Below are 24601 nucleotides of genomic sequence, written 5' to 3' on the forward strand. Positions count from 1 at the left end.
AGTGGGTCTGTCCCTGGCCCCGTGTGTCCCCGCCCAGTCCAGGGGCTGGGCAGCTGCTCCCTTGGTGTCTGTCCTCTCCGATCACTGCAGCAGCGCTCGGAGGGAGTGCAACCATGCAGAGGTGGGAGGACGTGGAGGAGCCAGGTGGAGGGAAGGACAGACAGACCCTGACAGCCAGGGCGCCAAGAGGGAAGAGGGCTGACACCTGCTGCCATCGTCTGCCCCACACTCACCTCCAGTGGCCACCCCCCAACCCCCTAGTCTCTGCCCAATGTCCCCTCCCATCGGCCTTCCCCTGCTGCCTCCCTTTTCTCCTCTGTGGCTTTACAGAACTTGTTCCTGGGCCAACAGCTTCAAACCACGTGGTTTTTTCCAACCACGAAATCCTCTCATCAACGTAAATGTTCCGGGCCTGGGGCTGGGGGTCCTAATATTGGATAGAAGGTCTGAGCTCTTCCGGATGAGGAGAGAAGGGGCCCGGAGCCCTGCCCTTAGCCAGCCCAGCCCCTCAAGACGTGCCCTGAGACACCCCAGACTCAGGAGCAGAGTGGGCAACCACAGTCCTGAGCCCCCGATGCCCCCAGGACCCCCAAATCCACCCCCACGCCCTGCCCTTCACAAGCCTCCTGAAAGGAAGTTCTTCTGAGCATCTAACCTCAGTTCTTCATGCTGCTGGAAGCCACGCACCCCCCTGGAACTTGTTACTGTCAGAGCCTCCAGGGAAGTCTCCGCAACCTTTAGAAAAATCGATTTCTCAAGTCTCACCTGCCAACTTGTAATTTGAAAAAAAAAAAGAACAGGATGACAGCAATAACAATGAGACACACACCAAAATGGGAAAAAATTAAGGCAGGACTGCTGCACTGGGAGGACTCCGTGGAGGGAGGCGACCCGATCCCCAGGCCCTGCCGGCCCGAAGGCGGGGCCAGCAAGAAGGACTTAGCGGATCTTTCCGCCCTCGCGTCAATTTGCATACCATTACCCAAGAAGCCTTGCGCCTGAGTTTCGCTTTTGCAAATTCCCACCCGTTTCGTGTCATAAATAAGATAGGAGACAGAAAACTAATACAGCCCAGTGATGCATTATTCATGCTGCGCCTCACTGTTATGATAGATTTACAACAGCTAATACATGCAAACTAAGTTTGGGCACTAAACGTGAAAATTAAGGGTGGGGAAGGCGTGTACCTGGGGGTGGGCAGGGGGAAGTCTGAGGGCCGCTAGTGCCCAGGAACCCGGAGGAGTTTCTCATCTGATGTGCTCAGTGACAGCAGGTATCTGTGCCCGGGAGCCACTGGGAGGCATGTGTCCGCCAGCCCGGAAAAACGGTTAAAATCAAGCCCTCAGACCCCTGCTCTGCCCACATCTCCCTTCCACACTTAGCGGACACCCCCCCACCCCTCACACACACACGCTCCCCCAGACAGAACCCATTTCCCTAAGGTAAAAGCCCTCTGTCCTTCACAGCCCCTCAGTGAGCACCTACTATGCGCCAGGCATGTCCTGCCAGGGTGGGGAGCTGGGGTATGTGGAGGGGGGGTGGTCTGCACAGGCTTCTCCGAGGGTGGGGGAGCCGGGGTATGTGGAGGGGGGTGGTGGTCTGCACAGGCTTCTCCGAGGGTGGGGGAGCCGGGGTCTTCTGGGAGAGGGTTGCCTCTATTACCCCTCACTGCAACCCTGTGGGCGAGAGCCAGGCCTGGTCCCCAAACACAGGCACAACTTGCCTGTGTTCCGGCCCCTCCCAGGCAGGACCAGGAGCCCTGAGAGGGCTCTGGGGAAGGGACTGCCACGGAAGCGTCTCCAGGCTGGCAGGTCAGAGCAGAGACCTCTGGGTGACCCGGCTGTCCCGCCCACATATGTCCCACCTGCCCCGAGCAGGACCCACCCTCCTGGGCACAAGACCCTCTGACCAGCCCTTTACCAGATTCCTTCCGCCTTCTCCAGGTGTGGCCCCTCTGTCCCGCTTCCTGGAAGGTACACATCCTCCCAGGACACTTCCCCAGCACACCGGCGCCCTGAGCCTCCTCCCGCCCATTGTCAACCTTCCACCCAGAAGGAATGGTCACGGCGTCACGGCACACTCCCACCGGCCCCCCTGGGGCCTGCCCCACACAGGCAGGGCATCCCCACCTTCTCCCACCATCACTGGCCGAGAGGCGGGGCGGGGCCCGGCCCACGGACCCAGCAAACCAGACAGGCCAGGCCCTGTGCTCTTCCGTGGACAGCCCGGCAAGGGCTGACGGACCCTGGTCAGCAGGTAATTTCAGACCATGGTCAACGCTCTGATGACAGTAAAGGCAGGAACTGTGTCAAGACTGACGGGCAGAGGAGACGCTGATGGAGCCCTCAGGGCGGGTCCCACCCAGGAGGTGGCGGCTGAGCTGAGATCGGTGTGAGGAGGAGGAGCTGCCCAAGGGAAGCTGAGGGAATGGTGTTTCAGGCAGGGGAACCGCAGAGGCAGAGGCCTGGTGGTGGGAAGGAGCCTGATATATTCAGAGGCCAACAAGGGGTCAGCGTGGCTGGGGAGCGGGCCACCGACTACAGGTGGAAGGCCTGCCTTCTGGCTCACCTCCCCATCTGCAACATGGGCCCAGCTGGTCTCCGCCGCGACCTGAGGCTCCAATCACATAGAACCCAGCCCCGTCTCCAACCCCCATCCCTGCCGCCACTGCCACCTCCTACGAGCAGGGGAGACTGAGACCCCAGCCCGCGCCGTGTCGGGGAGCAAGCCTTGCCCGGCGCCCAGATCGCCCCCACTCGCAGAGCACAGCCCGCACGCTGCAGGCCTCCTCTCCGCCTGTCCCCAGTAAGTTTTTTTAAAATTGAGATGCAACCATCATCCCACCGCCGGTTGTCGCCTCCAGCGATCAGGTAAAATGAACTCCAGACAACGGGATCAGACTGTGAAGGTGGCCGCCGATGGAGATAAAGAATGCGGGGATGTGGTGTTGACACAGGCCTGGCGAGCTGCATTACTGTTTAACAGCCTCGCTGCTGCCACCACTGGGCTCAAGGAGCTGAACAAGCGCACACCCTGAGACAGGCTGCGGGCGCTGCTCCCCGGGGACGGCTCGGCAAGGTCGGGGCAGCCAGCGGGGGCCAAGTGGGCCTGATGGAGACAGCCCGGGCGGCCCGTCTTGGAGGCCTCCCGGGGAGCCGTCCACACCACCCTGGGGCCCACACACACCGGGTTGTCTTTGGCTTGGCCTTGGCTCATGGAGCTCTCTCTGCCTAGAGCATCCTCCTGCCTCCTCTCTCCCTTCACCCCTCAGAGCCCAGCCTCCTCAGGGATCCCACCCCCCTAGAACCTTCCCTGCTCCCGTCCCTCCTCTGGCTGCGTCTGGCACCCCCCTCCCCGGGGTTCCAAATGGGCCTCCTACTGGCTGACCCTGAGCTCCCGGGGAGCCGACACCGGGTCTTCCTCATGTCCATCCGTCCAGCACCCTCCATGAGGGCCAGGAAAGCAGGACACCACCTGTCTGTCCTCCACGACCCTTTCCGGTGCACCTGCCACGTGAGCTACCTGAGCAATCCTGGGCCCCGAAGATGTGTTGGTGGAAAAAGCAGGTGTGTGAACAAATGGGAGTTCCCGAGAGGGCACGTAGGATGGACAGAAACTGCAGGGGACAGTGCAGCCCAAAGGAGACGGAGCCTTTAGCCTTCCAGGGCGGCCGGCACAAAGGTCAAGAGCAGACTCGGGTGTGGGGGGCCTGCGCTCAGATCCCCGCTCAGCCTCCCTCTAGCTGTGTGACCTTGGGCCAGCCACTTAACCTCTCGGTGCCTCTGTCTCCTCGTCTGTGAAGTGGGGGTAATAAGAGTACTAATCTCAGAGAGGGATTTGGTGATGAAGTTAATTTATGCAAAGTCATGAAACCCATAAATGGTCCACATTAAGTTCTCAGTATGTGTTGGTTGCTATTACCTCCTGGGGATGAGAGAAGCCAGGGAGACCTCCTTAGAGTTAGCATACTCCCTAGAGCAGCGGTTCTCAACCTGTGGGTCGCGACCCCTTTGGTGGTCGAAGGACCCTTTCACAGGGGTCGCCTAAGACCATCCTGCATATCAGATATTTACATGACGATTCATAATAGTAGCAACATGACAGTTATGAAGTAGCAACGAAAATAATTTTATGGTTGGGTCACAACATGAGGAACTGTATTTAAAGGGCCAGAAGGTTGAGAACCACTGCGTTAGATGAACCCCCTTATGCTTTAGAATTTGGGCCAGAGCCATAGCCCTGGTCAACAATATACCCCTCTGGGCTTGGAGCCCTGAACAGCATTAAGTATCTCAACTCCTCAGAGCGGGTTTTCTGGAGCCTGAGGGGCAGGGATGGGGGGGGTGGGGGAGAGGGAGGGTGGGCTAGTAAGCGATGCCCTCTCTCTAAAGTGAGGCATTTGGCTGAAAAGCTCACACAAGGGCCCTTTCCTGCAGGTGCTGAGTCCTCGGCACCCATGCGAGGCCACAGCAGCCCAGACAGCAGCGCCATCTCCAGCCCCCTCCTCCGAGCCTGGCTGGCCGTGCGAGGCACCAAGACAAGATGAGACGAACGTGGAGCCCAGACCAACGTGGAGCAGCCATGCAGATGGGGAGGCCATTAGCAGCCCCAGACCAAGCTGTTTTCCGAGCTGGGGCACGAGCTGGCTCCCTCTCTATTGCAAGCAGCAGCGGAGCACGGCTGTATTAAACATGCATGGCCATCACCTCGTTACTATGCCCGAGGATCGTGTGTGCTGAAGGCGAGCTGCCCACACAAACTTTGCCATTTCCCTGGCGGCAGACCAGGCGCGTGCTCCCGCTGGCCCCGCTGGGAAGCCTCCCTCCCCACCCCCTCCTCCATCCGCCTCCCCCACCCACCCAGCACTTTCCAACACCCTCCATAGTGTGGCACTTTCCAATACCCTCCATAGTGTGCAAAGCAGGCGAAAGGCCATACTGACCCCTTTCTAAGAGTAGCAGACCCAGAACTAGTCTTAAATCACCCCAACCTCGAGCTGCAGCCTGGTGTCCGCCTGGCGACAGGGGCGGCAGGGCAGAGCTGAGGTGCAGGGCCTGGGCAGGACAGCACCGTGGCTGGTGAGGGGCAGAATCGGACGAGAGGTGGGCAGGGCCCGGCCCAGGCCCCTGTGCTTCCCTTGGTCCATCTGTCTCCCGCGCCGAGGCAGCTGTCAGCAGGAGGAAGCATTCCTGGCAGTGAAGGGAGAGGATGGCAGACCCACAATGCAATACGGACACACGCCCACCAACGCGGACTCGCAGGAAGCAGCGTGATTTTCCACATAAGCCACATAATGTGGCGATGAGGATTTCAGTTCGGCAAACAAGTACAGTGATAACTAGTGTTCATCGGACACTTGCTTTGTGTCAGGCACTGTGTGAAACAGTCCCTTTACATAAACATTCTCGCCCATTCCTTAGGTAGCTCTACACCATCACACCATTTTACAGATGACATGACTGAGGCCCAGGAAGGCTTGGTGCCTTGTCCAAGGGCTGACAGATTGGCAGGGCAGAGCCAGGCTCCCATCTGAAGCAGGTGCTGGCAAACCACACCCCTCGATGGAGGGATGCCCAGCAGACCCGAGTGGGGCACAGCCAGGACAGGGAGGGGTGCCTCCCACTTCTACCCCCTCCAAAAAGCCCTGTGGTCCTGGGAGGGGCTGAGTGGCACCCAGCTTTCCCCAGATCCTCAGGCCCTGCTGCCCATACCCCTCCCCAACAATCCACAGCCAACTTCTCTGCCCCCTCAGGCCTGGGGCTTCCCGGTCTGACGGACCCTTCCTGGGAAGATCCTTCCAGAAACACCTCTCAGTTCCCATTCTGCCTCCGGCCTCCAGGATGGCTGTGCCCACACTGGCCATCCCCTCAGCACAGCTGGGTCCCGGGCACCAGAGCGAGAACAGGCACCTCCACTGGCAGCAAGAGCCACAACTCAGGATGCAGGTCATGGCCCAGTGTAGTCAGGACCCTTCCCCTCACGGCAGCCCTGGGCAGGGCCCAGCAGGGATTGTGGGTCCCCCCTGCTTCCTGACAAACCGATCCCTAGACACAGATAGGAGCTGAGAGCCGTGCCAGCGTGGTCAGAGGGTCAGCAAGGGTGTGCCCAGCTGATGGCCCCATGGGCAGGGGCCACGAGCCACGAGGAAAGGCCAGTACCTGAGTCTGCAAGCTGGTGGCGTCCAGGACCGTGACCCGAGGCCCACAGCTGGCCCACACGGCATCCTCCAGGCTCAGCAGGGTGCGGATGGGCCCTGGCCCCACTGTCAGGCGCACGGGAGGGCTCTCCAGGTCCCAGGGCACATCTCCTGGGAGGAGAAGAAGACGCAGGTCAAGGCTCAGGGCTCCTCAGTCCGGGGAACCACGCCTGCAGGGGGGGGCCCAGCCTGGCTCCACAAACCCTCTCCCCCGGTTCTGTGGGGGATGGTGGCTGTTCCCATTGGCCTGCATTTATGACCCTTCCCATGGGGGCTGGACTCCTCTTCCTCAACCTCCTGTTCATTCAGCCTTCTCGCTGATCTGCTCAGCTACCATAAGGCACTCTACCACCTTTACCAAATCTCTGATGACCTTTCTCCTCCAGAGATGCCACAGCCCCAGGGGTGGAAGGAGGAAGTCCCGAGAAGAAATCAGTGCCCAGTCTGCCACCCTGCAGATGGAACTAACCAAGGGAGCTGGCCTGGCCCTGAACAAGGCTCTCCCTGCCCACCCAGGATGCTCGCTCACCCAAGAACGGGCCAAGAATTTCCCTGGCACACAAGCCCTGCTGGCTATGATGGGTTTTTCCCTTAAGTCACACAGAACCCCAGTGGCTGTCCTGTCAGGATGCCAGGTGGGAAAGAGGGGAGGAAGGGGGCACACCCTGGAAAGACAGATAGCAGTAGCTGGGCCTGGGGGGGCAGGATGGAACCTGCTGCTAGCTTGCCAGTGCCCAGCCACCCCACACTCCCTCCACGGGACCCTGAAAGCAGCCCCATCATAGACCCTCCCTCTGAGCCAGCTGCTGGTGACAGGATGGGGCACAGCTGTCGGTAGAGCTGGAGGGACCACCAGGGTACATGGTGAGAGCCACTGTCTGCAGTGTGGCAGGAAGAGGAAAGACTATCACACCCCAGGCTTTATACCACCTATAAAGCAGGTTTGCCTCTCTCCCTTCTGTCCTACTTAAACCTGTCAGACTCCCAGCTCACCTGAGAGCTGGGGAATAGGGACCCCTCCCCCCGCAACACACTACCAGGTCTTTCCAGCCCGGGCGTATGAGCACATGGGAAGCAGGCAGGGCCAGAATCCTGACTGTGGCCTCTGAACTTCTGCATGAACTAAGACAGGTGACTTCACCTCTCTGAGCCTCAGTTTCCTCATCTGTAAAATGGGCATGATGACCAGGCCTATACCTCGCTGATACTACAGGACTAAATAGAACGTGCAGAGCATTTAGCTCAGGGTTGGCACACAGCAAGGAGCGACAACAGCTGTTGATCCATGCCGTTACATATCCGCACGCCAGGCACTGTTTTCATGAATTGTTTTCCTAACTCCCAGCCTGTGCATTCTATTTTCATCCCTGTTTTACAACTGAGGAAGCGGAGACACGGAGTTTAAATAGCCAGCCCGAATCACACAGCTCGAGAGTACAGGGTGCTCATTAGCCCGTACTGTTTGGTGTCATTTGCCACAACATAACAGTCTGTGGAAACAGGTGTTGACTCCATTTGACTAATGTGACAATGGAGACCAGGGAGCCGAGAACTTGCCCGAAGCCACCCAAGGGGTGACAGGCCAAGCAGGGCTGAAACTCAGCTGACCCTGACCCCTCCCCTGCCCCCACCCGCTGCCCTCTCAGGTTCCAAGAGCTTCCACAGGGCACTGGGGCCGTACATGGGGTCAAGGAGGAGTGAGTGACCACAGGCAGCCAGGCACACTGAGCCCCACCAGAACACCAGAGCCACAAAATGCAAGGCTTTGAGCGCCCCCCAGTGGCCACGGGTAAGTAGTGCTTATAGCCAGAAGCTGGAGTTCCCTCCACTGCGACCTCCTTCCCAGTAAGCAGTTGAGAATACTGGGACCACACCCGGAAAACTAGGAAATGGGGCTCTGCTCAGTGGGCACCAAAACCCTTGCAACCTCTACCCTGCAAGGAACAGCGTGGCCGGGGCTGCCTGAGGTTGGAGCCAGGGTCTGCTACCCCTGAGGGTCACAGGGGCTCTGACCACTTGCTGGGCTTCTGCAGGAACCTCTAAGATGTCCTGACTCCAGGACAGAATGATAAGCTGTGACGGAGTTTAATGCCTGTATTGTCATATCAAAAGGACCCTGGACAGGAGTCCCCACAGTGGGACCCTGAGCCAGAGCCGCCCCTTGCTGAGACTCAGCTCTCCCATCTGCACCCGAGGGACTGAACTCTGACCTCTCTGGTTCTTCCCAGCCCTCACGGCCACAGCTCTAAGACTTTAAATGCAATCATTGTGAGCTCTGTGCAGGGCAAGCTCCCTGCAGCCTGCAGCGGGCGGGGGGTCCACCCTTGCCCTCCAGGCTTTAGGTGCACACATACGTTACAGAACCCACATGCGCACTCATACACACACGCACACACCCACCCCCTGCATGACAGCCCATTCGTCTGGGCCCCTCACCGGCTCTCGTGCTGCCAGGCGAAGGGGGATGAAGTCCCTTGGAGGTCCCGATCCAGCTGGAGCCGAAGGCAGGACACCGGGTAAAAGTCACTGAGACTGAGAGGGGCCCCAAGGGTCGCCCGCGCCTGGTCAGTAATAAGGGCGGTGACAACCATTCAGATGGAGGTCACAAGCACCAGGCCACTTGTGTGGCTGATCCCACCTGGCCTCCACAGCCAGCCTGTGCGGGGGGCAGTCTTCATCCCCATTTTACAGGTGAGGAAACTCAGGCTCCAAGAGGCGAAGTAACAGGGGCGAAGTCACAGCTGGGTCTCAAGCCCAGGCAGCCTAACTCCCCGGCCCGTCCCCCCGCCCCTCCCGCAGGAGGTGACCCGGCCCACAGCCCCAGCATCTAACCAGGGACTTTCCCACCCCTTCCCCCAGGCCTGGGCCTGCTCAGAGATGAGGCAGACAGAAGGGATCCGGGTAGCTCTACTCAAACACGGGACTGGGCAGGGACAGTGGCCATCTGGCTCCTCTCTGAGTCCTGGGTCCTGCTCAGTGCCTGGCACCTCAGAGCACGGAATACATATTTCCTGAGTGACTAAATGAACAGGTGAATGAATGACTTCCATGGCCACACTGCTCTGGACCTCGGTTTCGCCATCTGTCAGCTGGAGGTTGAACTCTGAGGCCTCTCCGGCTCTGAGAGTCCAGTCAGTGACCTGGTGGCCTTGGGTTCCTCAGTCCCCTCTCAGCTGCTGGCCCCACAGGCCCTCCAGGACTCGGCCAAATCCCACATTTCTGCTCCTGCCCTCTTGCAAGGAGGCAAAGCGTGGGCCAGGAATGCCAGTTTTATCCAGTCGTGGTCTCAGCCAAACCCAGGCAGGACAGTAACTTCTCATCCTACACCAACTCCAAGCCCTGGATAAGGGTCTGGAACATTCACAGCCCTTGACCCTCCCGGCCACTAGGGGGCACCAGCGGCGGGTTCTGCAGGCACGGGGCTCCAGGTCTGTGCTCCGGCTTGGGCTGGGATGGAGTCGGGGTGTCTGAGGGGTATCCAAGGCCCTGGTGAGTCTGGAGGAGGTCCCACAGCTCAGTGATGGATAAGCCGGATGGCCCCAGTCCCAGCCACAGGCAGCCCAGGTGAGAGGTGGCATGGAAGTGTAAGCTCCCTGCTTGTTCACGGAACTAATTCTCTCTCCCTCTACAAACCCTGCGAAGGCAGGGTCACATCTGCCTTGCTGGCCGCTGTACCCATGGTGCATAGTAGGTGCTCAGTAAATATCTGGTGCACAAATGTTTGCAAGGGGGAAGGTATCTCAGCCTTCTCCTCCAGGCCAGCCGCTGCCAGCTCTGCTCGGAGAGGCCAAGGCCCCCTGAGTCTGGAGAGGGCTCGAGGCCCGGACGGAAGACATTAGGGTTCAGGTCTCAGCTCACCCCTGAGACTCTGGGAAGTGGCGGGGGGCGGGGGTTCAATGGTGCCCAGTGGCCCTTCTGGCTCTGACAAATGGCCAGTCCCAGCCCCAGGCTGAAGGCCAGAGCCCAAACCCCCACTGGGTTGAATTGTGTCCCCCAAAATTCATGGGGAGTTCTAACTCCCAGGACCTCAGCCTGTGACCTTATTTGGAGACGGGGCTGTTTGCAGATATAATTAGTTAAAATGAGGTCACCCTGGAGGAGGGGGGGCCCTGATCCAAGGTGACGGGTGTTATTATAAAAGCGAAACACGGACACAGACACACACTCAGGAGAACATCATGTGAAGAAGAGAGGCCTGCTGCCGCGGCCAGGGACCACCGTGCTGGGGGCCGAGCTGGGGTCCGAGCTGGGGTCAGGCCAGGACAGCTCCCTCTTCAGTATCTCCCTAGGCAGCGCGGCCCTGACAGCACCCTGAGCCTGCACTTCTCAACTCCAGGACCATGAGTCAGTGAATTTACAGTGTTTAAACCCCTCAGTTTGTGGGGTCTATGAGCAAACTCACATGCCACTCCCTTCCCTCCTCCCAACCGGGGCGCCCAAACTGATGACTCAGGAACCAGGAAGGGAAGAGCCAAAGGCGGCCCAAACTGGGGCCAGGAGGCCAGAGTGGGACCAGCGTGGCTCACAGTATTCGGTGGGGCTGCGGGGTGGAGTCCCTCCAGAACCCCTAGCCTACTCCCCGAAGATCTGCGCCCATATTTGCATTCACAGGCACGCTCCGATGGTAAGAAGAATTTTTTCCCTTCCTCTTCCCCCTTTAATTAAAAACTATAAATGCCTTATCAAAAGCTAATTAAAAATACCAACACAGTGCCAAGTGGCAAAAAAAAAAAATAGCTCAGTACAAATATCCGTTTATAACCCTGCAACAGGCTGTGATGACGCAGCAATTACAGGCTCCTGGGAGGGAGTGGGAGGAAGGGCTGGGCAGCCACGGGACTCATCAGCCCTCTGGGGGGCACCGGGATCAGCTACCCTCTCCCCACCCCACACCCCCAGCTCTTGTCATCATCCAACTAGGAGCTGAACAAGCCACAGGGGACCGGGGACCCCAGCACCGTGTGGCTGTGCTCCAGCGCATCCCCCCCCCGCCCCCCCAGTCTCAGCACTGGGTCTGTACAGAGGAGGCAATTCTCAAGGGCTGTGGAGACAATTAAGATAATGGCCAACATCAAGCACTTCGCCGTGTTTCTGGAACACAGCCGCTCACACCGTTAGCCCTGCCCGCCAGCGTCAGAATCGGGGCCGTCCGCGGCTCGATGAAATCAGAGACTCAAATGCTGGCCTCCACTGGCATCCCGGGGCCAGGCCCTGCGCTTTGCCCTCACGGGGTTGTTTGACCTGCCAGGGCCCGTAAGTGGTGGGTTTTGCCATTATTGCCATTTTAGAAACGAGGAGACAGGCGGGAGGAGGAGAAGCTGCTCACCGATGGACACAGCTGGCATCAGGGCAGAGCCTGGCCCGGAAGCCAGGTCTGTGCGAGCCCAGAGTCCCTGCTCTTAGCCACTAGAGACTCCCTCCAATGGGCGGAGCTATTTGTGCAGGAGTGAGCACCCCATTCCTGTGGGGACCCCGATGGGGATCAGGGATCTCTGATGCCCCCACCTCTGAGATTGCCTGGTTCGTTTCTGAGCCGCCACCTTGGCCTGCCTCCCACAACCGTCTGGCACAGGGTCCCCAATGGTTCCCAGCCCCACGTCCTCACCACTGGTCCGAGGGTAGGCGGCGAGGGTCCCGTCCTGCAGGCCGGCAAACAGGTGGAAGGGGCTGTGTCGCAGGCAGAGCACGGGCTGCAGGCCTGGGCTCCTGCAGGTCGCCAGGCACTGGGTGCCCGTGTCCACGCTGCTGTAGACCAGGATGCTGCGGGGAGAGGCCCAGGTGACTCACTCAGCCCCCCATATGCCCTCCAGGGCCCCCTCTGTGGGACCAGGCCTTCGTTCCACCAAAGGGGAGCTCAGATTTTCCACGGGTGGCCTTTTAGGATGGGGTCCTCCCCGGCCTCTGTCTTGTGGAAGACTCGGAGGCTAAGGGGGCGAGGGGGCTCCAGAAGCAGCACAATAAAGGTGCTGATCCCTGGCCGTTTTTGCTCAGTGGTTAGAACATCGGCCCTCGGACCAAAGGGTCTGGGTTTGATTCCCAGTCAAGGGCGTGTACCTGGGTTGCAGGTCTGATCCTGGCCCAGGTCAGGGTGTATGTAGGAGGCAACTGATCAATGTGTCTCTCTCACATCCATGTTTCTCTCTCTCTCTCTCCCTCCTCCCTCCCTTCCACTCTCTCTAAAAATCAATGGGGAAAAAGTATACTCATGTGAGGATTAACAAGGTGCTGACCTGAGTTTTCAGGGTCACAGACCTGAGTGTGAATCCAGCCAAGCCACCTCTACCTGATGGACCCCAAAACAGCCTCCACGCACCGCGCAGTCCTGCCCTCCCCCCCGGGCCCCTCACCTGCCATCCTGGAGCCCCAGGCAGATGGTCGGATGCACCACAGCCGAGGGGTCAGCAGCCGTGTGGCCCTCGTCTTTGTCTCCATCTCCATTCTCCCCCTCTTCCGGCTCAGGAATGTACTCCATGCAGAGCACGGGGGCCGCCAGCGGGAAGGACTTGACCGTGCGGGGTGAGGGCCGGTTCAGGGAAAAGATCTCGACCTGGCCTCCTGCGCCCTCCTGGCCTCCCCCAACCTGGGGCAGAGACCAAAGAAGCTGTCAGGGAGAACCGTGAGAGCAGAGGCGGAGCTTCGCTCTGCCCTCCCGGAGACCTGTCCCAAACTTCTGCTTGTCACTAATAACTGAGAGGAGCGGCCCCCTCCTGCCACCTGCAGCCTGCTGTCACCGAAGGTCACTTGTCCCCAGCCTCCAAGGCAGCGAGTTCGATTCAGGGCACAAAGGAAACCAGCTAAGGAGCTAAGGTGGACTAGTTACCCAGTCAGCTTTCCATCTCCTTGTCTTTAGGCTAAATTTCAACCAACAAAGAGTGAACATACACTCTGCCCCTTTAAAATGTCCTATCTTCCTGTTCTCTGTTTTACTTTAGTGTCTAGCACAGCCGTGGGCAAACTACGGCCCACGGGTCGGATCCGGCCCGTTTGAAATGAATAAAACTATTGAAAAAAAAGACTGTACCCTTTTATGTAATGATGTTTACTTTGAATTTATATTAGTTCACACAAACACTCCATCCATGTTTTTGTTCCGGCCCTCCGGTCCAGTTTAAGAACCCATTGTGGCCCTCGAGTCAAAAAGTTTGCCCACCCCTGGTCTGGCACATGGTATACCAGTATACTTGCTGAGTGGATGGAGGGATAGATGAATGGATGGATGGGTAAATGGATAATGGATGGATGAATGGGTGGATGGATAGATGGAGACATAGATGGATGGATGGATGGATGGATGGATGGATGGATGGATGGATGGATACATGGATGGAAGGATGGATGAATAGATGGAAGGATGGATGGATGAATGGATAATGGATGGATGGACACATGAATGGATGAATGGATAATGGGTGGATGGATAGGTGGAGACATGGATGAATGGACAGATGGATGAATGGAGACATGGATGAATGGGTGGATGGGTAGGTGGATGGATGGATGGATGGATGGATGGATGGATGGATGGATGAATACATGGAAACATGGATGGGTGGGTAGGTGGATGGGTGGGTGGGTGGATGGGTGGGTGGGTGGATGGGTGGATGGATGGATGGATGGATACATGGATGGGTGGGTGGATACATGGGTGGGTGGGTGGATGGATGGATGGATACATGGATGGGTGGGTGGGTGGATGGATGGATGGATGGATGGATGGATACATGGATGGATGGATGGATGGATGGATACATGGAAACATGGATGGATGGATGGATGGATGGATGGATACATGGAAACATGGATGGATGGATGGATGGATGGATGGATGGATGGATGGATGGATGGATGGAAATACCACGCGCTAGAGAAACAGTGAAGAACAAATTGCCCTCAGAAGAGTGTCTATGGGAGGCACAATCTGCACTGTAAGAAGCATGGGGAGGTCACCTATTTGAATCCATGGGAACTTTGCCAGGAGTCCCGAGAGCAGAAAACTGGGCCGGGATCTCTGAGAGATGGGCAGTAAGCAGCCCTGCTTCCTGACCCCGGTGAAGACCTGTCACCCGGGCACACGGCACAGCTCCCGCTCATTTCCTGCATGGCCTGTGGCCTGTGCAAGAGTCATGCTCACTGATTTGTCCCTGGTTTTCTGTTGTCCCTAGTGAGGTGGCTGGCACCTGCCAACTCCAAGCCCAGAGCCTGGGACAGGGTCCCATTAGAACTTGCCGGGTAAAGTGTACAAAATGGGCCAGCAGGCAGGTGGCTTTCTCCCGCACCCCTCCCAGGGGCTCCTCTCCCTGTTCCTGTCCTGAGGCCAGAGCTCCTGGCTGCGGACAGGGGGTACTCACCCAGAGGTAGCCCTGTGGAAGCGAGGTGCTGACCGCCGAGAAGCCCAGCAGGGGAGAGCTGACAGGACTGTGGACCAGAGCCCCAAGCTGCGGAGACAGAGGTGACACGTGCAGGGTTAAGTGTCGAGGTGCCCGAGAGGCCAGCGTCTGGCTATCGAACCTTCGAACCTTCATGCAAACCACCTGCAGGGGTCAGGAGTCGTTAAACCTGCAGATTCCCAGTGAGGGTCCCTGAGGACGGGCCAGGAGAGGGGGAGGTTTCCAGGATCTCCGGGAAGTTCCTACGCACCCACATTTGACCATCAGTCTCCTAAAACCTCTGGCTGGAAGGGGCCTGGATGATACTCTGGGACCCCAAGGACTTTTCCAACTGACCAGCTCCCATTTAAGCTTCGTTGAACACCACTAACACCCACTCCACTCCCTTTACTTTACAGATGGGGACAATGAGGTCTGCAGAGGACACAGGATGGCCCTAGGCCACAGGGAAGGTGAGGGGCAGGGCCTGGCCTGTGCCACCTCCCCCTCCGCCTTCCTGCACGCCTCCAGAGAAACAGCTCAGGGACCCCCAGATCATCACTCTTCAGGCGAGCCCCCAGGACACAGGGCTGGGTAGCTTGTGTGGACTGCCGGCAGGGGCCGGTGGCTCTGTCTGTGACGGGCTGTCACCAAGAGTCACCAGCGACTTGTTCCTCCTGCAACTTCTTCCCCCAAATCCATGCCAGGTGGGTCTCTGGGGCCTGTTTCCTGAGCTAGATCCTGCCGGTCTGGCCCTCTGGCCAGGACGGCAATGGAAGGAGGTGGCCTGGCCCTTTCAAGGGCTTGGCTTTGCCCCTCTGAGGAATGCGGTGGCGGCTGGACCCTTTGCCGGGCAGGTGCTGCCCTCTGCTGGTGCTGAAGGCCCTGGCCAGCACCAGCCCTGCTGGAACATTCTAACAAAATACCTAATGGCCATAGGTGAGGGAACCAAAGAGGTCACCTCCTCCAGCCCCTCATTTAGGAGTCAGTAACCGTGAAGTTCGGGGAAGGGGAAGGGGGAGGGGGACATGACTGGCTCCAGGTCACACAGCAGGTCAGTGGGAGCGTCAGGGCTGGAATTCAGTTTAGCTCCAGTGCTGGGCCCCTCTTGGTTGAGTTCTACCCAGAGGCCAAGCCGGAGGCCTTGGCACACTCACACTCATGGCCCAGCCTCTCCTCCTGACTCCTGGGCTGCAGCTGCGCTGCCTTCCCTGGGGCGCCTGGGGTGGGCCTCCGTGCTGCTCTAGCTATTTGGAATATTCTTCCCCTGGGCCCTCACCAGGTTGCAACCTTCTTGCCATCCGGGTCACAGTTTAATGCCACCTCGTCCGAGAGGCCCTCTCTGTTGGCACCATCTCTGTATCTATTAGATCTGATTTATTTTCTTTAACACACACATCTCTCCTATTTCCCTTTGTTTGCCAGGGCTTTTCCTCTCTCTCTCTAGATTGAACGCCATATGAGGGTATGTTGCATGTTTTCATCACCGCTATGATTCCCAGTGGCCAGGACAGGGCCCAGCACACAGTAGGTCCTCAACAATGATAGGCAGCTTGGACGAATGAATGGATGGATGGATGAAGGAACGAATGAATAAACTGGCATCTCACGGCTATGTTCTTTCAGCTACTTAGCACCCCAATCTGCAGTCCTAGCCACTTGGCTCCTGGGACTTATTTACCTGGGCCTGGGTCTGAGCTTGCACTCCCCTCCCCAGAGCTCAGATGACCTCATCTCCCTGAGAGGACGATGGGCAGCAGTTGCTCCAGAAAAAGGACAGGTGACCAGAGGAGGCGAAGACCACAGGTGTCGGAACCAGATAGAACGAGGTTCTCATTCCTGGACCCATCCTTACCGTCTGTGTCAATTTTAGAAAGCCATCTGTCTGAGCCCCAGGTGGGCCTTCCCTGTGAAATAGATCTAGAAACACCTACTTACCGGCGTCTCAAAAACAGTAAAACAAGAGAGTGACGGCCGAGCAGTGACGGGGGAGCACAGTGGGTGCTGGACGAATGGAAGGCGTGATGGCTATGAATGGTGTGTTGTCGTCCCCTCAGGCCCCGCCCACACCAAAGCCCCGGCTCCTGCCTGGCTCCGGCCCACAAGGAACCAACCCACAAAGGCTGGCACAGCCGCGCGGGCATCTTCTGGCCTATCTTCTGGGCTGGAGTCAGGCCATCGACGGATGAGATCACTGCTATTTGTTAGCTCAAAATAATGGAATTTTCCGTTCACTTGACCCACGGAGGGCATCTACCCCCACATTGTGGGTAGGACAGCTGACGCCCAGAGCAGTAAAAAGGCTCAACCAACTCCATCGGGAAAACGCTGAGGCGCTGGGTCTGGAGCCGGGGCCTCTCCCGCTGTGGGCACAGCCTGGAAACGCTGGTTCCCCCAGGAGAAGGTGAGCAAGAGCTGCCCCTCTCACCTGCAGGCTGAGGCCCCGCGAGGAGAAGGCGGGGATGCAGCAGGCCAGCGTTGGGCACCAGAACGGGGCTTTGCTCTTCTTGTCCTCGTCCGGACATCGCCAGCCTGGCTGGTTCTCCTCTCCTACAGCAAAAGGAAGGAGGTGGGTGAAGCAGGTCAGAGTGTGAGAACCAAGCAGGCTGTGAGCAGTCCTGGAGCCCAGGGAGCCCCCGCAGGCCCCAGAGGTCCGACCTGCACGGCGGCCTAGGCAGACCCCGCCACTCGCTCAGCCCCCTGACCCCAGCCCCACTCCTGCCCATCTGAGATGAAATCTGGCCCCACTCTGTGGTCATGGCCGTGAGTCCCCAGCAAGGAGCCCAGACACCTAAGGTTTGAGTCCCCCACTTGACCGGCCTCTTGTTTAGCAACCTTGTGCAAATCACCCCAACTCCCTGAGCCTCGATTTCTCCACCTATGCAACAGGGACGATGAAAATGCCTTTGTCCTGCAGCTGTTGTGAGCATCCAGGGAAATAAAACATGGAAAGGGGTTCAGGAAGTGCTAAGATGCTGGACTCAGTCCAGGCCCAGCTGCCTCGCCCTTAGCTTCAGAGGGGAGAGGGTCCGAGACCAGCAAGCGGACAAGGTGATTTCTGATTGTGATGACGATGTAAGTTCAGCTGCGTTTACACCTGACGGTGATGACGGTGGTGCTGGGGAAGACTCTTACTCTGCCTGCCTTTGAAGCCACCCTGAAACCTCCAGGTCCCCCAGGCAAGCTGGGCATAGAAGCCCCCGGGACCTGTTACAAGTACAGACACCCAGACCCAAGCCCAGACCCTCGACTCACATTTGGAGGCCTCTGCGCTCAAGTTCATCCACTGTACCAGTGGTTCCTTCACATGGTTCAGGGCTCCCTCACATGCTGCCGCCTCCAAGAAGTCCTCCATGACCACCCTGGCTACTGTGGCTCCCTTCTCTCAGCGGGAAAGCCCCTGACTCTAAAGACCCTGTCAGACTTCTCATATAGCCTTCACCACAATCTCAAATCACCGTGTCTACTTTCTTGTTTATAATCCGTCTCCCCTTCCTTCCCTGTGGCCTAGGGCCATCCTGTGTCCTCTGCAGAGCTCATTGTCGCCCTTCCCATGTCTCTAGAATGTAAGTTCAGGGCAGCCAGATCCAAGGTATATCCTTCGTCACTGTCTCCCTGGCACTCAGCACACTGCCTGCACAATTAGTGCTCAGCAAACATGGGTTGAAAGAATGAATGAAAGGAGTGAGCAAGTGAGTGGGTGAGCAAACCTCCATTTCTTCCAAAGAGTCCTCCCTGCTAAGGACCCCATCCTTACGCTCCACATGGCGACACTCATATGACGACTGCCTTCCCGGGACCTGGACAGCAGGGGCAGTGTACGGCTAGGACACCCTACTGTGTGTCCACGCATCAGGCACACACTGAGTGCCATGTGCGTGTCCCCTGGCCTTGTTTTCACACGGGCCGAGCACAGTCAGATAACGATCTTCACTTCATGGATGGTGAGCTAGGCACTCGGGGATTATGCTGACCAGGTCACAGGCATGCCTACATGGCCAAGCCCAGATGGGGACCAAGGACTGTCTGATCCAAAGCCCAGGTTCTTTGCACTAAACCAGGCATTCTTCTAGCTTCTAGCCTCCTACTGACAGCCATGAGCATTACTGACCCTTGACATGGTGACACTGGACAATGAGGAGGAGGCTCAGCCTTCCCCCTGCCCCACCCCCACCCCCACCCCCTGGCACAGAGCAAGCCCTGGAGAAGTGCCGTGCCGTCGGGGAGGGGAAACGGGACATCAATGAAGGGCACGGCGTCTGGGTTACACAAGCTAAGTCCCAGGTCGTCTGTGCAGCATGGCACCTACAGCTAGCAACTCCGTATGATGTGCTTAAAGATCGGCTCAGAGGATCTTACATGAATTGTTCTTATCACGAAGAATAACAGCTAAGCGGGCAGGAGGGGGTTTGGGGATGGATTTGTTATGTGGCATAGACTGTGGGGATGGGCTCACGGGCACAAACTAATCTCCAAACTCATCAAGTCATGTGCATCAGACATGCACAGCCTGTTGTATGTCAATCATGCCTCACGAAGTGGCTTTTGAGAGAATGCCACTGCCCCAGAGGAAGGCAGTGCCTGAGTGTCGGTCACAGCGAGAGAGCTGGGACACGGTGGCAGGTGCGGATGTTCCTGGAGACGGCAGAGACGCTTGCAAATGTCAGGCACGACCAGCGCCTGCCCCACCCGCTCTCCCGCCCGGCGCACCCACTCCCTCAAGCAGCAGAGTCGGCAGGCGGTGAGCTCACTCCCTACAGGGCCCTCTGCCCCACTGGGCCCCGGAGACAAAGCCCCATCAAACCTGGTTCCTTCCACTGAGGAGGCGGGGCCACCAAGGAAGAGACAACTAGGGCACAGGGCGGGCATCAGCATAGCAGGACTGCGTGCACCACACTTCACGCTGTCTCCTTTCATCCTCCTGGCTGCCAGGGGGGTGTTTCCATCCCCATTCTACCCTGAGCAACAGAGGCCGGGGAAGGCAAAGGCAGGGCCCAGAGCCCGGGAATGAAGCCAGGGGGCCCTTCACACAGCGCCCGCCCGCCACGTGGGGTGTTCGCCGAGACAGGCCACCCGCTGGGAGCAGCACCCACTTTCTTGGCGGGAATGAAGACGGCGAGATCTGAGCGTGCCCCTGCTCTCAAGGAGCTTACAGTCACCCAGACCCTCCCCTCAGCCAGACGGGAGCCCCGCAGCACCCCCAAATCCCACTCCTCGCGGGAGGCTTCCCAGAGCTCAGTCCTGGAACATAACTCGCCCCCATCACGCATCCCCCTGAGCTCCACTCCCCTCCCCTCCCCCCGGCACAGCCCATCGAGCCGTGGCAATCGGTTAGTGTACATATTTCTTAATGATCTGACCTTCTCCTTCCAGATGGTGCCGCCCCGGCCTGCGCCTGGGAGCGTTAAAGGAAAATGGAGTTGCCGCTTCCCATCTGCCGCTGCCATGGTCCCTGTCACAAAACCGGCGCGGCTGAGGCCGAATTAGAAGCTGTTGCTGCTGAAAATGGAAGGCCCACCTGGGATAAGTGACATGAAGGACTGGCACCGACATCAAAGCTGCGATTTCCAAGTGACGTTAAGTGGGGGACTTGTTTGGCGCCCAGCTCTGCAGCGCCCAGGGCACCAAAGAGCACCTGTGGGGCAGCCGGAGCGGCTCAGGGCTGGGGGCCGTGCCCCTGCCGCCCCCCCACCCCCACCCCACCTCCGAGCCCGCAGAACAGCCCCACAGGCTGCGGGCGGCCAGCTCTCCTGGCAGATCCCGACTCAGCCTCACTCAGCGCCACCCTGAGCCGGAAACTTAGCCCTCAGAGGCTGTTGCCTCATCTGGAAAATGGGGGAATCATTCCAACCGTCTGGAGCTGCTGTGAGCGCTGGGAGGAATGGACATAACGCCTGGCGTACCCCGGCCCACAGGGCTCCCCCACAGCACCACCGACTGCCTGGCAAACCCTGCTCAGACCCAGCGCCCTGCCTCTGTCACCGCCCCGCGAACAGCCGACTGCCTTCCCTCCCTCCCTCTCACAGCTCCCGGCACAGACGGGGGGGCTGGCAGGGCATCACCACGCGTCCTCTCCAAACACCCCTCCCCTGGGATCCAGGCGAGCGGCCACGGTCACCCAGCTGGGTAACACCCAAGTCATGCCCACGGCCACCTTGGCACCGTCCTGGAGGGCAGACCCACTTCCAGTGAGGGCTCGGCCAGCTCCCCACCTCAGGTTGAGGGTTAAAGGACACGAGGGTTACAGCACTCCTGGCACATACCTGGGCTGTGCTCAGACCTCCACAATGGACCCGTCGCAACGGGGAGCAGTGGTGTTACTGGGAGGGCTGAGGGCTGGAATGCCAACCGAGGCAGAGGCAGCGAGGGAGGGGCCCCGGGCCAAGCCTGTGACATATGCCCCATGAGATATGCCCTGTGAGATATGCCCCCGTGCAGTCAGGGTGAGAGGAGGATACCGGGGGAAGGGGGGAGGGGGGGAGGGGGGGAGGAATTAAAAGAATAACATCCTTTGTGAATAAATTTTTTAAACATATTTAAATGGGCTCATGTTATTTTCCTCTCCCCACCAGGCACTGCAGATAAAAAAACAAACTGGGAAAATAAAATGCACAAATTATTCAAGCCCCAGGGGAACCCAGGCACTCAAATAAGATTTGAAATGACTCGAGTTCCATTAAAACTTTTTGCTGCAGTGAAACTGCGCAGACAGGGCGGCTGAGTCCCTTCGCAGGCAGCGAGGATGCGAGGCTCCCGTCAGTCAGCTCCTCCCATCGACGCCAAGCCCCACCCGCAAAGCATGTGGGGTTCCAACAGATTCACCTGCTCTAGAGCAGGTGCAGGAGCAGGGCGGGTGTAGATCTGCCCAAGACGCAACTGCAGCACCAGCGGGGGTGTGGCCTGAGCGGGCAGGGGCGGGGCCCGCTTAGCCTTTCCTTGGGCCAGCATTCCCACAGTCCTCCGCCAGGGCCAGGGCCAGGAACAGCCTCTGCTTACAATCCTTCCTCCACCCTCCTGGTCACGAAGACACACCCAACAGAGGCCTGTGCACTATCAGCACCAGGTTCTAGAAGGGGCTGGCGAGCAGATACCTCTGATCCTGGCTCCTCCTCCAAAGCCACAGCCTCCTCCCATGCCCTCCCGACCTCCACGTGTCCTCTGCACAAGGCCAGAATGATTCGCTTAAATAGAACCTGGGCCATGCCACTGTCTGGCCCTCGGTGCTACAACAATTACTCCCCGTCAAGTTCCATACACCTTGCCCTGGCTTTCTGGAAAACCTGCCCCTGCCTCCACCTGCCCAATCCCCCAGCTCTGGCTACCCCAGGACCTTTGCACCTGCTGTTCTCAAGCCTGGACCATTTTTCCTGAAGCTCTGCATGGCTTCAGATGTCACCTCCTCAGATGCCCTCTGTGACAGCACTCCCAACCCCCAGGCTTGGTGCCAGTCAGGTCACCCAGCTCTGTACCCTCACAGCACACCCCCTCCCTGATGGTGTGCTCCCCGTGTAAAGTCTGCCTGCCCCTCATCAATCCTGAGTTCCTTGAGGGTAGGGATCTTTCTGTTTCTATCACTGCTCTTTCCCCCCTCTGCCTAAAATTACTGTGGAGACTCCATAGATCGTTGTTTCATTGACGAAAGCCATTGACAAAAGTCCTGACCCCTTTCCGGAAATGTTGCAGAACCTATTGGGAAATATATACTTATCTAAAAAGATCACAGCAGAAACCAAAAAAAGCAATCACCGCTATTGGCTGGAACCAGCAAACGAGAATTCCTGTACATCACGAGGAATAATAGCTCTGATGGGCAAGGACCCGGGCCTTTTGTCAATTTACAAAAAACACAAATAAAGTAATTATAACTTAATGAGTGTGGTTTGGCAGACAGAAACTCGCCAAGCGGAGGAAGCGGGACGGACAGGAGCGGCGGCCCAGGGCCCGCCCCTCCTGCTGTATGAGCTCAGGCAAGTCACAGCACCGCGCGGGCCTCCGAGCCCTCGCCTGGGGAAAAGGGGCTCAAACAGGCTGCCGCTGAGGGTGACTGCGCATGTGAAGCGAAGGCGGTGAGCAAAATGCTTAGGAAAACGCCCGCTCACAGGAAGCGCTCTGTGGATGCAGCTGTCCATCGTTATCTGTATTGTATGGGGGTGCGCAGGAGAAACGAATCATAAAGAGGCCCGTGTAGAAAACCCGTTCAGTCTAACCTGCCTCTTTTGGATAAGAGCTTTGTTAAGATATAATCCGGCTACCATAAAACCCACCCTTTGAAAGTGTACACTTCACTGGTTTCCAGCATATTAAGAGTTGGGCAACCATCACCCCAAAATTGAGAGTATTTTTATCATTCCCACCAAAACAAAAAACAAAACAAAACAAAAAAACCCTTAGCAGTCCCTCTCCGATGCCCCTCCTCCCAGGTCCCTGACAACCACTAATTTACCATCTGTCGATTCCCACTGTTTTATAGACGGGGAAACTGAGGCTTGGAGAGGAAGTGACTTGTCCAAGGTCACGGAGCCGGCTCAAGACTCAGAACCCTTGCTCCAGCTGCCCCACCTCCCCCCCAGCTCAGGAACCTCCTTCCCCCATGAGCCGGGGCACCCCCCGTACACACACATACACTCCCAAACCTCCCCTCTCCCGCCCCTGCCCCCTAAGGTGCTCTCTTTGGGGTCTTACTCACGGAGTCCAATCTTGGCCAGGTGCAACCTGTTGACCCAGGAGATCTTGCTCAGGGGGTTGGGGGTGATGAAGACCACCATGAAGCTGATGGGACGGCCGGACCTTCGGTGAGAAGGGCGAGGAGTGTGAGTGCTCAGAGCAAGGGCCTGGCTCCCCCGGGGCCAGCACCCAGCTCTTCCCTCACCCCATGCCTGGGAGAAAGGTCTGTTCAGAGCAGCCAAGTGTGGCCAGGGAGGCCGGTGGCCTGCCCAGCGAAGCCTCGGTCCCCTAGGGGAGGGGTCCCTCCACCCACCATGGCCCCAGAAAGAAGGCCCCTCTCCCAGAGCGGCCAGGCCACACTGCAGCCCAGTCCAGGTGCCTCAGCGTGGGCGCCCAGCAAAGCCAGAGATGCCTGGCTGACTGTCGGCTAAGAGGCGAGAGGCCCTGTCCGGGCTCCACCTGGTCAGCTTTCCACGGGCCCTATCAGACACCGGCTCCGGGAGCCTCGGCAGTGTTTCTCTCTGTGTTTCTGGTGCTGTATCCTCAGGGCAACAGCACTTGGCAAAGGGCAGTTGCCTGGTAACTGTTTGCCAAATGGGTATGTGAATGAATGGGGTTATGGCCAGGCCAGAGGCAGCCGGAGGTCAGTTGTCACCACACTGGCATCCCACCTTGGAGCATCAGGGGCCCTCGGGGTTGGGCATGGCCACGGTGCATGCACACCCCCTCCTATCACAGCAATACTCGCAAACGGACCAGTTCCGGGGGCCCCCTCCGAATACCCCACTTCACCGCCGGCCCCTCCGCCTCTCACTTGTCGGGTTTCCCGGGAAGCAGGAGCCGGAGGCGGCACTTGTTGGCCGATTGGATCTCCTCCTCCTTCACCCGCATCAGCCTCTGCAGGGCCAGGCACCAGTCTTGAGCCACGGTCATGTTCAGGTTCTAGGGCGGAGGAGGCCAATGAAGTCCCCACACGGCCCACTAGCTCCCCAAAAGCCACACCAGATCCTCAGCACCTGGGACGCCCCAGGGGAGAGAAGACAAGCAGGAGGCCAGCTCCCCTGGGCTCTGGGCTGCGGGCAGGCTGCCCGGCCCTTGGTTCAGACCCCACCTGACATCCCTGTTTTGAGAGGGACACACCCTCCTAGCGGCTTCCTTTCCAGCCTAGGGCAACGCCAGGAAGCGGCTACAAGACTGACTGGCCACCGTGCAGAAAACAACAACAAAAATACCAGGCAGCCAGGCCCCCTCAACCTGAACCAGAGCTTCAACTTGAACCAGAGGCCACATACCAGACTTCCAGGTAGCGACAGGGGGCGTAGCCACTCCTGCTGGTTGGGGGAACTCAGAGCCACAGCCTCGTCAGGGGACTGGG

At 58.4% G+C, this 24601-nt stretch overlaps 1 protein-coding gene across 50 annotated transcripts in view; it reads right to left on the reverse strand.

Moving 5' to 3' along the window:
• ARHGEF10L (Rho guanine nucleotide exchange factor 10 like) overlaps positions 1-24601 on the reverse strand; it is a 146750-nt gene that overhangs the window by 18961 nt on the left and 103188 nt on the right. For all 50 annotated transcript variants that reach the window (XM_059691033.1, XM_059691077.1, XM_059691078.1 and 47 more), the window contains 7 exons: positions 24041-24168; positions 23249-23349; positions 16991-17112; positions 14545-14631; positions 12544-12776; positions 11802-11956; positions 6159-6307 (listed from right to left, as the gene is read on the reverse strand). In XM_059691033.1, coding sequence (XP_059547016.1) covers positions 6159-6307; positions 11802-11956; positions 12544-12776; positions 14545-14631; positions 16991-17112; positions 23249-23349; positions 24041-24168 — 975 coding nt within the window. The remainder of the gene's footprint in view (positions 1-6158; positions 6308-11801; positions 11957-12543; positions 12777-14544; positions 14632-16990; positions 17113-23248; positions 23350-24040; positions 24169-24601) is intronic.

This window comes from Myotis daubentonii, chromosome 3 (assembly GCF_963259705.1).
Source record: "Myotis daubentonii chromosome 3, mMyoDau2.1, whole genome shotgun sequence".
Taxonomy (NCBI): domain Eukaryota; kingdom Metazoa; phylum Chordata; class Mammalia; order Chiroptera; family Vespertilionidae; genus Myotis; species Myotis daubentonii.